At 31.5% G+C, this 15,675-nt stretch overlaps 1 protein-coding gene across 2 annotated transcripts; it reads left to right on the top strand.

Moving 5' to 3' along the window:
* Positions 1-7,829: 7,829 nt before the first annotated feature.
* Positions 7,830-13,483, top strand: LOC105131103 (hepatocyte growth factor activator, putative (DUF3527)). 2 transcript variants are annotated; one of them, XM_011033901.1, is made up of 3 exons: positions 7,830-8,139; positions 10,106-12,740; positions 12,838-13,483. In XM_011033901.1, the coding sequence occupies exons 2-3, from the start codon at positions 10,194-10,196 to the stop codon at positions 13,129-13,131; spliced, it is 2,841 nt and encodes a 946-aa protein (XP_011032203.1). In that variant the 5' UTR covers positions 7,830-8,139; positions 10,106-10,193; the 3' UTR covers positions 13,132-13,483. The 2 variants fall into 2 exon arrangements, with proteins under 2 accessions (XP_011032203.1, XP_011032204.1); XM_011033902.1 differs by having other exon boundaries at positions 7,830-8,157.
* Positions 13,484-15,675: the final 2,192 nt, after the last annotated feature.

Raw genomic sequence — 15,675 nt, 5'->3', positions numbered from 1 at the left:
AATAGTTAATTTTTTATAATAACAAAATGAAGTGATTAATCTTTTTGCATGATGAGAGCATTTTAGGTTGGTTTGCAAGTCAATCGAGATTAAATCTCATTTTAGTTGATTTTAAAAACACATTTATCATATTTTTCCTTAGTGCTAGCTCAAAGATTTTGAACTCAAAAAATTAAAAACTAAAAGCAATCTTCTTAATAACCAAACCAACCATTTAATATTATAACTTAAGCTGTTGAAGTAACTAATATTTCTGAATTTCAAAGTTTGGTATTTTTAGCTATTTTTGCTGCTTTGATTTTCTTTAGTTATACTAAATCATTGATTTGTACTATGCTATGAGTTGATTTAATTTTTTTTAATTTTAATATAATATTTTAAAAAAAATACACTTTGAAAAAAATTGTATATTCACATTTTTTTATAAAATAATTATTTAACAAAAAAATTGTATATTCACATTTTTTTATAGAAGAATTATTTAACTGGCAAAATTTTTTTATATATATATATATATATATATATATATGAATGTTTGGCCAATTTATATGTATATTGACTATTCTTATATATTTTAAAATTAATAATTATATAAATATTCAATAATTATAAAAAAATAATTATATAAATATTTAATAATTATAAAAATTTTTAAATTTATAACTATTAAAAAATAAATTTAAAATTTAATCAATTAAAATAGCTGATGTATTTATATTATGGCTGGAGGACAAAGAACTGTATACTTAATGAAGATGGTCGAGGTCTCCGTTAAAAATAAGAAGTCAACAATATGGGCCGTACAGTCTATTTACTGTTCCTGCAGTCTTGCTATAATATGGGCTTCCTCGATATACGAGACATATGGTCCTGGTCGGTGATCTTTTTCATCGGTGCCACGTATTTTCACAGAAGAATACGCCGAGCGAGCATTCACACCATGCCTGTATTACATGCATCGCAGAAAATTGCAAGGCTCCTTCAAGTGTCAACGTGTCCGTTTGAAAATGAAAATGTAGTTATGTTATTTTTTAAAATATTTATTATATTTAAATAATATTTTTTATTTTTTTAAAATTTTTTTTAAATCAATATAGTAAAAATATTTAAAATTATTTTTTAAATCAACATATTAAAAAGATTTAAAATATAAAAAAAATTAATTTTTAACAAAAAAACTTAAAAAGTTTAAAAATACGATTTGAACTATATTTTTAAACAATATAGACAGCAAGTTCTCAAGGAATTCATTGTTTACTTTCCAAGATATTTTTTAGTTGGAAGTATATTAAAAATATTTTTAAAATATTAAAACAAATAAATTTCTAGCCTCTGTCTCCATTTCAAGTCTCATAATTTTTTTTAAGGATATATATCGATGCCCGTTGAATTTTAGTCATTGATATACTTTAAATTTTTCTTCTTATATTATATAATTATAGTATAGATACCTACAAAATAATATTTGGATATAAAAAACGCTATGCTCGTAACGGGTATATGATCATTAGCCTGTTTGTAAATTATTTTCATCTTTTTTAAAAAAAAAAAACTCAAGACCGGACTATCCTTCAACTTAAAAATCCCATACCCTTCACCAGTTATTCTTTTTTTTTTCTCCCTCTCTCACATACATATTTGTATTTTGTTCATTGCTAGTTTAGTTCTAGGGCAAATTTCATTTTGTTGCCCTAAGATTTATGTGTGTTCCTTAACCTTCTATAAAACAATTTATTTGTTTTACTTAAACTTTGTATTTTCTTTTTAATTTTTGTTCCACGATGTAAATTTCAATTCCATGCTTAAAATTTATGGGGCATCTCAATATAAATTGAAAGATTATAATAAACAATTGAAATTAAAAAAAACCATCAAGAAAATAATTTTTTTCAATAAAATAAATACCATTAATATATTTTTTTAATCAAAACTTATCTAAGTAGTCCTACTGTCTCTAGTACACCTACTCGCTAGAATTTAACATCTACATTTTTTTAAGAATGATTATTTTTTATTTGATGTGGTATTAATTTAAAAAGATAATCAAATTAATTTTTTTGAAAAAAATAAAATGGGTTCAAACCAACTAATTTTTGTTCTATTATTTTAGTACAAAAATCGAAACTCAACCGATTCATTTTTGGTTTGGTTATTTTATATTAAAAACTAAAAACTATAGTCTTTTGGTTTTTTTTTTTGTAGTTTTCAATGGGTTTAGTTTTTTAACTCGATTTGGCTCAGTTTGATTTCTTTAGTTTTAAGCTTATTAAATTGATACCAAATTGAATTGGTCATTTTTTAAAATATTTTAATAAATTTAATTGATTTTTTTTATTTAGTTTTTTTTATTAATTTTTTATAATTATCTCAGTTTAGTTAGTTTTTTGATTTTTTTACTCACTCTTATTATTTATCTAGTTTTTCATTAAAATCTTAAACAAGGATTTCAAATTTGTTTTTGAAATCCTGTATGGATGAAATGGAAGCTCATATAGGATAATTCGGACATCACCCACGTCAAAATAAAAATAAAAATTTTACATGAATGAGATGGTAGCTTGTACACGATAATTTTGTCATCACCTAGAGTGATTATCAAAGATAAATTTTTTTTTTAAAAAAGGCTATTTCATCAAAGAAAGAATGTGATGTGATAGCTAAGAGGGATAGAATGGCGAATGTTTTGGTAAAAATAAAAGAGAGTTAAATTATTTCGAATCTTGATTCTCACCTAACTATAGTATTCACTAATAAAAGGATAGCCTTCCTAATTCAGAATTAAAGTCGATAGAATCTATGGATTTCTTAAGAAACTAACCATCTCAAATGTTATCATATATGTTTTTTTATAAAAATAAAAATAATACATTTTTTATTTTTAATTATCTCTTAAATCTTTTTTTTTCTCTTTACTCTTTAAATGATGTTGACATCTTTCATAAATTTTATGGTGAAATTGAAATTTACATACTTGATGGAAATGGGCAGAGGGGGGAATTAAAGCAGAAGTGGAAGATATGGATGCTTGGAAGTGTGACGGTGGGTTTTTTTTAATTAAAATATATTAAAATAATTTTTTTATATTTTAAAAATTATTTTTGATATTAGTATATACAAATAATTTAAAAATATAAAATATTTTAATAAAAAAAATCTAATAAAAATATAGCTAGAATAAATCAAGAGTTTCAGGTGAAATAAAGAACACCCGAACAAGAAGGAAGCAAACTGTGATTGACCCTTAGATGAAGCATTCAAAAGCCTATCATTTAGCTTTTGAACTTCGAGGGGAAATATTATTGCTGATGGACGATTCTTCATCCTACTTGATTTTGACAACTGTACGTTCATGATGTTCTTGGGGAACATCAAGTGGTTACGAGACCAAATTCCAGACCCCAAATTAATTGTCAATTCCACTCATTCTTACTCCCTCCGTTTTGGAAAAAAAAAATAAAAAAAAATTGAAAAAGCTTCTTTCAATAATGATCCAACCCCGTTTATTTCAACTACGATCATACCTGATCTTACCTAATAATACCTACGTCCTCTCAGTTTTATAGCCGTTTGTTACGGTGGAACAGCTATTTTTCAGTTTTATAGCCGTTTGTTACGGTGGAAACAGCTATTTTTAAAAAATATTTTTTTATTTTTTAAAATTTATTTTTAATACTAGTATATCAAAACAATATAAAAACACTAAAAAATAATAATTTAAATCAAATAAAAATATAATTTTTTTTAAAATAATTTTAAAATACAAAAATAACCTGTCTGGTATATCAAAACAAGAGAAAAGTTCCACGCAGAGGAAAAAATAACATCACTGGGTCCTGCACAAAACCAACTGAGAGTGATTGGTGAGAATCATTAAACCAAATTCTTCCTCGGCAAGTATACTGATATTAATTCTTTTCTACTCCAGAGGCTACGACTCCATACCTGAAAGTAGCCACCACAGCCTGCACGCTGAAATATATGCATAATAATTCACATGATCTCTCCTTCGTGGATGAAACACCCCCGCTCCTTGTGTTATTGGCTGGCTGCGACGCCTTTTTCCACACGGTAAAGTCAAGCAACCAATGAGCAGAGAGAGGAGCATAAAAGAAAAGAAATATATACTTGCTGGTTGCTGGCCACTGATTTCAAATTTAAATAATATTAAGGATAAGGCATGGAATAACCTGTGACGTGATCATCCTCTTCCTCCCAAAAGCCTCTAGCTCCCCGTTAACAGATGATATGTATGCCTTGCATAATATTCTGTGCGTTGCTGCTGCATGCTACTGATAGAGCTTGGATTCTTCAATGATGAGGCAGCAAAAATGGCATCGACGTTCGTGCTTTAATAATGGTGATAAGATAGATGCTTATTACCAGATGTGTCCACTGACACACTAAAGTTAAACCTTCATTAAAAAAGATCAACTGGGTTCTAGTTCACCGTGCACAACACATGATCTTGCAGGCCAGTTCTATGCTTTCCTTCAAAATTCAGGCACTTTTTATACCCTTTGAGATCTTAGATGTCAAGTGACTTCTTTTTAACTTTTTTTTTAATAATAATTTTAAAAAATTATAAATATATTTGGTCACAGATTATTTATTTATTTAAGTTCCATATAATAATTACACCATATTTAATAAACCTAACCCAACCTGAAACTCTAAATTAACGCACACATATTTTTTTTATTAAAAAAACTTAAAATAATATTATTTTCTAAATTTAATTTGTTTTCATTAACTCGGCTGTTTTTATAGTCTGATTTAACTCACTGAAATAAGTTAACTATAGGTAATAAGTATCTGTGCTTTGGTTATAAGCAGGAACAATCCATTATCAGAACAAAATATTTTCTTAAAGAGAAATAAAATAAAAATATATATTAAGTAAATAGTGCTTTTAAAATAAAAAACCGACTGCGTTTTAAAAGCAGAGCAATGCCAAGCGTAACTCTGATTTGAGCCAGCTCCGTCCTCTTTGATTCCTCTTTTCCACTTTAGTCTAGCTTTATCTCTTTTTTCTTATCTTTTCATGCTTTGAATGGAGGACTTTTGAATCCGATGTGGCATACTTTAATCAAAACAAATCATCCTTCGGAAACTGGATTACTGATTCGGATACAACTTAGTACATGCCAGCAAGGATCATTGCAGAATATCTGGAATATGACTGGGCCCACCGACCTTTCAAGTTTTAAGACAGGAAGATGGGTATCCTATGAACATGCCTTAAAATTCACAATCTCTGAATGCTAACAGAATATTGAACATTCCTCTTCTTTTAGAATTTTTATGTGGTTTTTTTTAAAAAATATTATTTATTTAAAAATATATTAAAATAATATTATTTTTTAGTTTTTTTAAAATTATTTTTAATATTAATATATCAGAATATTCTGAAAGTATTAATTTAAAATAAAAAAATAAAAAAATAATTTTTTAAAAAATAATTTTTAAAATAAAAAATCATACAAAATCTTTTATAAAATCGGTAGCATTTTTTAGAGTTATTGTGTGTGGTTTAGATCTTTTTAAAAATTCTTTTCAAAATGTTTTTTTGAAAATATATAAAAATAATATTTTTTTATTAAAAAATTATTTTTAATATTAATATATCAAAATAATTTAAAAATATAATCAAATAATTTTTTTTTTAATAAGCATGGTCAATAGCATTTCCAAAAATTTCCTTATCTAATAAATGAGTGGTGTTTCTAGAAGCTATCTAATTACCATGAACTAGGCATCCATATCCCGTGAATGCCTCGAGAAGAACATGTTTTTTTGGGTGTGTGTTTATATATATATATGTGTGTGTGTTTATATATATATATATATATATATATATATATATTAAATAGAACGCTAAAATTTAAAGCTTTTAAATTGCCAACAAGAAATGTCCTTTGATTTCCCAACAAACTATAATAAAGAAGAGCGGAGATTGAAGACAGGAGGGGGTACTGCGTTCGCACGAGAGTAATTTTAAAATTGCTTTTTCCATCAATGCGGTATCGTTTGTCAGAAAATCATTTAATTCAGGCAAACGAATGGTTGTCAATCAATCCACACATGAGTTTCTATCGTTCAACCTGTTTTTTTTTTTTTAAATAAAATAATTTTTTTAAATTGATATTTTTTTGAAGTATTTTAAAATAATTTTAATATATTAATATTAAAAATAAAAAATAAAACACTTTAAAAAAACATATACTGAATTATCAAACAGGTTGTAATACATGAAAATTCTCCTGGTTTATATCCTTTAACCAGTTCAATCTTTTTTATTTAATTAAATAAGTGAACTTAATTTTGATGTATAAAATAATTAAAATTAGATAAATTAATTCCAAGTTGCTTATATTTGATTTTGATTATTCAAGGACATGTGTTGCATCTATCAATTTTATTAAACATAATAAAAGTAAGATTATTTTTTATCATATTCGTGTTTGATAATATATTATAGAGCATTTTTAATTAAAAATACATTAAATTAAGATATTTTTTATTTTTTATTTTTAACACCATTATATTAAAACTATTAAAAAATAATTAAAAACATTAAATGCTTTGGCATTCCGGAACCATTTTATAATCCAATTTCATTTTAATTATAATGAATATATATTCATCGTGATATCAAGCTCTAAAACTTTTTATATAATCATGATCATGGGATTATGCCGCTGGGTTGAGAATTTACCTCCCTTGTTTTTTTATGATGAAAATCACTGCCATGTAGAAATGAAGAAAATAAGAATATTATAAAGGTGCTTAGTTCTAACACAGGATATATATATCTATGTTGATTTGCATGTTAATTAATAATATAGTGCTCAATAAGATAGCATTTTATTATCACAAAAGACATGTTAAACTGATATATCTATAGATTAATCTATCAATTGCCATAATAATTTATTAATTTATACACATATAGACGTTGGAGCACAAAAGGAATTGCACCATTAAACCTTATTGAAATAATAAATATTATAATCTATATTATAATTTTCATCCATTTTTTGTTTTTTCAACTATAAAAGTATTATTCACTCCTTTATATGTTCCATGCTATTTTTTAAAGTAATTTTAAAAATATAATCTCATTATAGTATTTTTAAAATATTTTTTTAATAACAACTTTAAAGTTTATTTTTTAAAAAAAAAATCAAGCAAACCTAAATATATTATTTTTTGAAATTTTTAACATTATCACATTAAAACTATAAAAAAATAAAAAAAAATAAAAAACACATGTTTAAAATATATAAAAAACAAAAATTATTATACTTTCAAATATTTTTTTATTATTAAATTGACACTTAATCTTTTCAAAAGCAGTTGTTTAGCATTTTTGTTAAAATAATGTTTGGTTGTGTTTTAAAAATTTATTTAATCTAAAAAAATAATAAATTTATATTTTTTTAATGTGGTGATGTAAAAATTAAAAATAATATTTAAATATATAATATTTTAAAAATATTTTTTAAAAATAGTTTTTAAAAAATCTTAAAAAATACCTTAAATAGACAGGTTCCCGATGATTGGTTATTTAACCTCATATAATGATCCCGCACCGGGTCCACTCTGATGAGCGGAATGTACGTGGACCCACCACCTGCATGGCCAGACACATCAAGCTTTCTAACATGTCATTCCTACATCGATAGAAAGCAGAAAAAACAAATAAATAAGGTATCAAGTAGGGACCACGAACATCCCATTACGCGCCATCTTGAGTGTGACCACCTGATGTCATCATCTTCTGCTTTCACATTTTTCTGACCGTCTGATGAAATTATTTGCCTTCGCTTTGACTCTACAAACGAAACAAGCAAGTTCCAGCCAAAAACACAAACCGGCACTGTCTCTCTCTCTCTCTCTCTCTAAAAAGCTCTCTTTCTCTGTCTCTCCGTACTTTTCATCAGTTTTTAGCTTCTTTATATTATGGTTTGGAGTTTATAGAAGAAAGGGAAGGCATCAGTATTTTCTTTTTTAGTTCCCTGATCTCTCTGTTAGCTTCCTGGATCAAGCCAGCACCGACACGTATTGCTCTGTGTTAGAGAGGCTTCTCCGGTGCTATTAATGGTATCTTCTGGTCCTGCATTACCAAACCTGACATGGGCATGTGCTATTCTCTGTGTGAGTGATATAACTCCTCAAAGTTTACTACTTCCTGTTTGGTTTCCTAGAAAATCTTGTTTGCAAATAGTTTTATGTGTTTACTTCAAAGTTTCAGTATGTTGCATGCTTTTCTTTTTGTTCAAAATTTGCATCTTTAAGTTGAACTTGGAGTGGAAGTGTGAGAGATTAGGCAAGGTTTAGCACTCCTGGTTAAGTTTAAGCTAACCGTGCACTGTTTAATTCTAGTAAAGTTGAGTGAAAGAGAAAGAAAAACTCCTCCTTTAAGTAAATTTGCCTTTACTTTTTCTCAATCTGAGAGATAATGAGGCCATAGTGTTTAGGATTTTTGAAAACGAGTGCGCTTTACTTTTGAATAGCTGGGTATCTTTGTCCTTTTAGTTTTGCATTAGGTGAAGGAACAGGCCAGTTGTAGCTAAGAAGATGACAGATCGATTTAGCCTGATCTTATCCACAAGTCTCTTCTTCTATTTTTGGCTGCTGTGTTGTTACTGTCTTTTGTCTTATGCATCGAATTTCAATTTTATGCTGTGCAAATTATGAAAGCTTTAGATCACTTGGCGAAGGCTTTTTTTTTTTTCAAGAAAAAATTTATCTTGATTCAATGTTCATGTTACAGTTTATCTATATAAATCATAACGTATCGCGTTTTTATTATAAGTTTATGTGACTAAGAGAAAACATTAAAAAATAAAACAAAATCTTGTCACCACTGTCAGCTATTAACCACACCAGCCGAATATTTATTTTGTCAATTATTGAGGTCAAATAAGAGAGGCGCATATCTGTAGGATTTCCCTTTATAAAAATATGCCCCCCTCCCCCCCATCAATCATTAAATGAGTACAGAGGAAAGTCTCACTTACATGGAAATCAGAACACAATCACTTCGTAGTCATCCTGATAATATCATGCCACATTATGTGTTTAATAGCCTTTTCAGTTTCTGGCGCCTGCTGGTTAGATTCTAGCATGTTAAGTAAAGGAAAGGAAAATTGACCGAGCATAATTTGTTAACTACCCACTGTCACGCTCTAATGGATTTCTCCCATTAGCTGCTTGCATTCATGGATTCTGTCACCTGGCTTGTGATATGCTTTTGCTTGCAATTTCTGTCACCTACTAGGTTAGAATTCGGTCCCTGTTATTCTTGATAACTACCCACTTAAAAGTTAATATTTTAACTGTTTATGTTTGATGATATTAGGCGTCAATCATCCATCGGACATGATAACTATGCTAATTTATGCACAGTTAAGCATAGTTCTTTTAATCATTTCTGAATACAAATGCAGTGATCTGTCTGCTCAGTCACAGGGTTAAAAAATTTCATGCATGCCACGTTAGTCTTTCGCTCCCTTCTTACTGAATGTAAAATCCATTTTCCTATGCCGTTGGTGTAGTTGTGATCTCTTTGGTGGATGAAGGAAGTTACAGGAATTCTTGTTTATTAATACGTGATGGACTGCCAGCGGCCATTTTGTGTAGTTACTATTTTCTTATAAAACTGGGGGTATGTTTTGAACTTCCAAATGGGATTAGTTTTCTTATTCTTGATTTGCTGTGGTGCCTATGTAGAGCACCCTAATTTGACATTCAAGATAGGATATTTTTGTTGATTGATCAAATAAACTTGGATTTCAAGTATTTTGTTTCTTCATTGTTCAGTTCTACATCAATGGGCTTCATGTACCTATTCTTTTAGTAGCCTGACTTCTTTATATGCTAACTTATGAACAAACAAGGAAGTCTCTATGTTTGTGAATTGCTTTTGGACAATCAATAATGAAAACTGGAGTAAATACTTATGTGAAATTTCAAAGAATTGCAATGTGCTGTTTCTTATATTAGCATTTTTTTTTTGGTTTTAATATGCTTTTCAAGCCATTAATAAATCTTTGAGTGTGTTCTATGCTCAGTTTTTCCTTCTTATTTTTGGAGTGGCCAGGTCAATATGAATTTGGTGAAAGATTGCAACTGTAGAAGCATATCAGAGCCTTCTTGTTGAGAGGGGAAAAAGTGAAGTAGAAAAATGTATGGCCTGGTCTGCACTTGAGATACACAGCTGGCATCCGATTACTATTTGGTCTATGGAAGACTATTCAAGGCTGAAAAAGAATTTCAGGAGTGAGCAATCATTGGGAACTGCCGAGAAGACTGTAGCATCCCAAGCAAGGAAAAGTGTGGACGTGGTGGAGAACTTGAAACCATGGAAGCCTAATTTGTCATATGCCGATCCCCGTCATGAAATTACAAAAAAAGTAGATAATCTCTCTTCCAAGCCTTTGACAAATCATCAGAAGCAGTGTAGGACAGCAATTGAGGAAGAGGAGCTGGTGAAGTATATGTCCAAATTGCCAAGCTATCTGGAAAGAGGACAAACCCACCAAGAGAAGGTTTTAAATGTTGGGGTCCTTGACTGGGGCAGGCTAGAAAAGTGGCAGTGCAGGCAGAAACAGATGCCAGCTAGAAGTAGCAGGCATTCACTTTCAGGCAGTGACTCATCCTCACCTTTATCAACAGAAGGATCGTCTGTCTATTCTAGCAGAGGTCAGAGTTGCTCTCCGGGTCATCAAAGGACATGTCGCCCTTCACTGCAATTTCATCCGATGTCATCTCCCGCCAAAGGCAATTCTCCAGTCAAAGAAAGCATTGGCAAGTTTCAAGATGTCAAAGGTTCCCAGACCAGCAGGGTGAGTGAGCGAGCGAAGTTTATCAGAGCAGATCAGCCTTTTCCCAAAAACCATCCAGAATTCAATCTTGACCAGTGCAAGAGAAAACATAAAGGCCCAAAGATCAATCCGGAAAGTGGAACTTTGGCTAATGGGTTAAATCATGAAGGGCTGAAGTGTATGAAGACGAAAATGAATACAAAGACGAAGGCAACCGCAAAGCCTCCAGAGGGTGACTTTCTGAAGAGAACAGGGGAATTGCAAGAACAGAAGGCATATGTTGACCAAACAAATGAAAGATTAATTCTTCTTATACCAAGAGATTCCCCAAGAGGCACGCATTCTGGAGCGCCCCATAATTCAACTATGACGTTAGGCCTAAAGGAAGAAGAAGCAAATCAAAGGAGCTTTGCAGATATGACTACGGAAATTTTAAGTCCAGCAGTCCATTCTGATGTCCCACATTCATGCCCTCTGCCATATGAAAATGGCAGACATTCGGAGAGAAAATGTTGCTCAATAGATGCAGAAAATATCAGTTTTTTGCCTGATTCTTCTCAATCAGTACCACATCAAGTCAAAATAAGAATGCGTCCATCCCGTGATACAATTTCTAAACTAGAAAAACCAACTGTAATGCTGACTGATTCAAGTTCAAAAGAACCTTCTGTGGCAGAGAAAAAAACGAGCAATTTAGCTGCTGAAAAAGTTAGAAGCACATCACCATTTCGCCGACTTAGCAGTGGTATGAGCAAGATAAGCAAAAATTTCAGCTCCAAGGAGGGTTCATCTAAACCACAATTGAGCTCAACTAGTAATCCAGCACAATCTGGTTCAGAGATTGCTATGGCTTCCACATGCCGGGAAAATCAAAGTAGTGATACACAAAATGCTACGAGTAGAGCACGGTCAAGCCCTTTGAGAAGGTTACTGGATCCAATGCTGAAGCCTAAGGCAGCAAACTTCCATCCTTCAGTAGAGCAATTGCAGAGAGGTTCTATATCAACTGATAAAGTCTGCAAGTCATCCAATGTTCATTTAGATTGTATGCCTGGAGCTGCTCAGATTGGGAAAGTAAAATCAGACACGACCACTCCCTGTAGAATCAGTGTCAGTGATTCATCCAAGGACAAGAAGCACATATCTTCAGCATTTCAAGCCCTTCTCCGAGTTGCAGTTAAGAATGGCCAACCTACATTCACTTTCGCTGTTGACAATGAACGCGACATTCTTGCAGCCACAATGAAGAAATTGAGTGCCTCAAGGGAGGGTGACTACAGCTGCATTTACAACTTCTATGCCATTCATGAAGTCAAGAAAAAGAATGCGAGATGGATAAATCAAGGTGGCAAGGGCAAATGTCATGATTATATACCCAATGTTGTTGCCCAGTTGAAGGTTTCTGGTTCTCAGTTTTCCAATCTAACTAGACAAAATTATATGGCACAATCTTTTGCGAGGGAGTTTGTTTTGTTTGCTATGGATCTACAACAGGCAGAACAGCAAACATTAGATTTTCAGCCTAATGATGAGCTAGCTGCCATTGTTGTCAAGATCCCTGTAGTAATCAATAGAAGTACTGTCAGAGACGGCAATCGGACTATCAATTGCAATAATTTCTCAGAGGTGAGGTGTAATTCTACCTCTGGTAATGTACAGAATCAGCCCATCCTTAGCAGTCAAAATCTTATCAATACTACAGTCATTCTTCCAAGTGGCATTCACAGTCTGCCAAACAAAGGAGGACCTTCATCATTGCTCCAACGTTGGAGATCGGGTGGATCATGTGATTGTGGAGGTTGGGATTTGGGTTGCAAACTTAGGATTCTTGTCAACCAGAATCAAATTAATAAGAAATCAAGTCCAAGCAAAGCCTGTTCACCAATTGATAAATTTGAGCTCGTCTCTCAGGTATATTCTTTGTTCTATTGCTTAGACCAAATAATTGTACCGCACACTTGTAACTGTCAACTTACATCTCTTTCTCGTAATCAATATTTATCCACAGTGTGGAGAAGAGAACCAACCTGTCTTCATCATGACTCCTTTCAAGGACGGGATCTATTCTGTCGAGTTCAATACATCACTTTCAACATTACAAGCATTCTCTCTTTGTATAGCTGTTCTAGATGGTAAGAAACTATGTGAGATGTCAGAATCTAGCAACTTGTTTGAAGAAAAAACTTCTCTGGAGACAATACTGTCACAAAACGATGGAATGCGGGCTCCAAACGGAATTGCAGGAGAGGTCCCTGCAAGATATGTCTCATATCCACCCATGTCACCGGTAGGAAGGGTCTAGTTTGAAGTCAAATGATCTCTGTAACTAGACACATCCGATATTATAGATAGATAGATGGATGGATAGATAGATAGATACAATTTCAGTCGGCTGTTTGAGCAATGGATGGACCTGGATTGAAGTTCTGCCACTGAGATTAGTGGTTAAATCAAATGAAAAATAAGCATATATTCTGCAAGGCTTCCGAGATGGTAAGAAAGTAGCCAAGAAGCCTGAGATCATGCATGGTATTTTGTGCTAGTTTTGGTTTGAGTTCTTATGACAAGAGAATCAGTGTCAGCTGTGCTCAGAGCAACTCTATCTTCATCAATTTAAGTGCATAATATTACCAGTGAATGGTGTTTTTGCCTTCCATTAGTATTCAAATTTCTGTTAACCATTCATTTTAACTAAACCTCAATCTAATTTAAGATGGGGGTTAACATCAGCTAAATAAAGAGCTGGGAAAATTATAAACCTGGAAACTGTAATCTTTAATTATTCATGACAACAGTGCAAGATTTGGATGGTAAAGACCAAGGAAGCATCCTGTGGTAATGGTCCCCAAAAATCCATGCTATCCATAAGCCCACATTTAACCGGCCTTCAAAAATCTAATATCCCAGAAATAGTACATTAATCCTGAATTTACAAGTCAAGAAAGTTTAACCAATCAAACATTAACAAGAACTCAACGCCTTACAAATACATAAAAACCTATACTACTACAATGAAATTAATTTTTTACCCTTTTAAAAAAATGAGATGTCTTTGTTGTTGGGGTAATTAAAATCGTTTTGTATAGCTCACTATATATGAATATATATGTGTTTTTTTTTAAAATTTAAAATAGTAAAATGATTAAATTATTTTTAAAGTAAAAAAAATTTAAAGCTATGACTGAGGGTGTTGTTATTTTTTTTTATTTTTAAAATTAAGTAAAAAGACAAATTTATCCTCAGGAAGGATTATATTGGAGATTACTCAAACAAGCCCCACCCAAAAAACAGAAGAAAACAATTTATCTTCTGAAATTCTTATTGGGATTGTTTTGACTGACTGATAGATATTGTCAAGATATATCAAGATTTATCTTCCAGTCCAATTTTGTTCTGTTCACTCTTTGAATTGTTGAAGCACCATTGCTAGATTTTCTTTATATGTAATTACTGACACTTCTAAAGATGTCTCAATAGTTTTGACATGTATTTTCTAGATCTTCTCAAAATATTTTCCCGCACCAAGGGACTCTAGACACTGGTTTTAGGCTCGTTTCATCTCGTGGAGTAACTTGCTGGAGATACTCTTCAGGCTGCACTTTTCACTGGTCTGTATGTCGTTAAAGGAGAACCCAAAATGCTACCCATTTTCACTGACAGCAGAAGATGGTTTCTTTACTTGTGAGATTATTTTTATCATTTATTTCACTGAACATTATTCACTCGCAGAATGACTATATGATATGTAAGTAGATGGAGCGATGAGCATGATACTAGTTGTTGTTTTCCTCCTATATGTCTTACAACTCTCAAGTATTTTTTTCTGTACTTCGATTAGGCTTGCCAGATTCTCTGCATAGTCACATTCTATTCAACTCGTCTATCTGACCCGTCTCATATGCAATCAGATTCCCTAATTTCAGGACTTAAGGTGCTGCCCTGTTATGAAAGTTGTTTAATTATTGTCGCTGTTAGATTGCTGTGATTGAAGCATCTTCTTATAATCAGGCACAACTGTCTTTTTCAGGGCTCAAATCTTGCCAGGCTGCCCCCTCTAGAGAGTGCAATTGAATTGTTTGTGACCAACAATAAGTTTTGAAATATTCAACTATTTTTTGTCATTATTTTTACTGCACCTTGTTGCTCATTTAACTCGCATTAATGTGCGGTTTCCAAAGGCTTTGATTATGGCTGTAGTGATTTTATTTTTTCATGGCACATGATATTTACTGTAGTCTTTGTGCATACGAACCATATATATGGCATTCTATTGTATACAAGGACTGACTCTCACTTCTGTTGGCAATACTTGGCCCATAATTGCAGTTGCATTAAGCAGCTTGCTTGGTTACTTGCTGTGGTTCAGATCTTTCTTATTTTAACATCTAGCAAACATTTCACGGTTGATGTTTTTGTTGCCTGGTAGAAGGACTCGATCTTGTCCTGAATTTGATTCCCTGGAAACTGTCTGATAGGTTTGGATTGTTTAATGCTTCTGCCCTATCGGATTGTTTAATGCTTCTGCAGGTATACTGTAAATTTTGTAACATTCTTTACTGACAAGAAGCTGCCAGGTTAGTTTTTCATATTGATTTCTTTCCTATAAAAATCACTTCTCATGTTATATTTCATGGATACATTTTTGGAAGAGAAGAGTTGACTGATAACGTTATTCATCATCTAATGTGTTTCTTAGATAATTTTAGTTTGGTCCTCCATTTGACAAAAATTACAATTTGACCCTAAAATTTTGGAAAAATTACAGAATGGTCCCTGAAGCATAATTAGAGGTTCTGGACAAAAATGAGGATGAATTATGGACATAATTCCACTACAGTCATGAATT

This window comes from Populus euphratica, unplaced genomic scaffold (assembly GCF_000495115.2).
Source record: "Populus euphratica unplaced genomic scaffold, PopEup_1.0 scaffold76.1, whole genome shotgun sequence".
Classification (NCBI taxonomy): domain Eukaryota; kingdom Viridiplantae; phylum Streptophyta; class Magnoliopsida; order Malpighiales; family Salicaceae; genus Populus; species Populus euphratica.
This window is presented reverse-complemented; position numbering and strand designations above follow the sequence as displayed.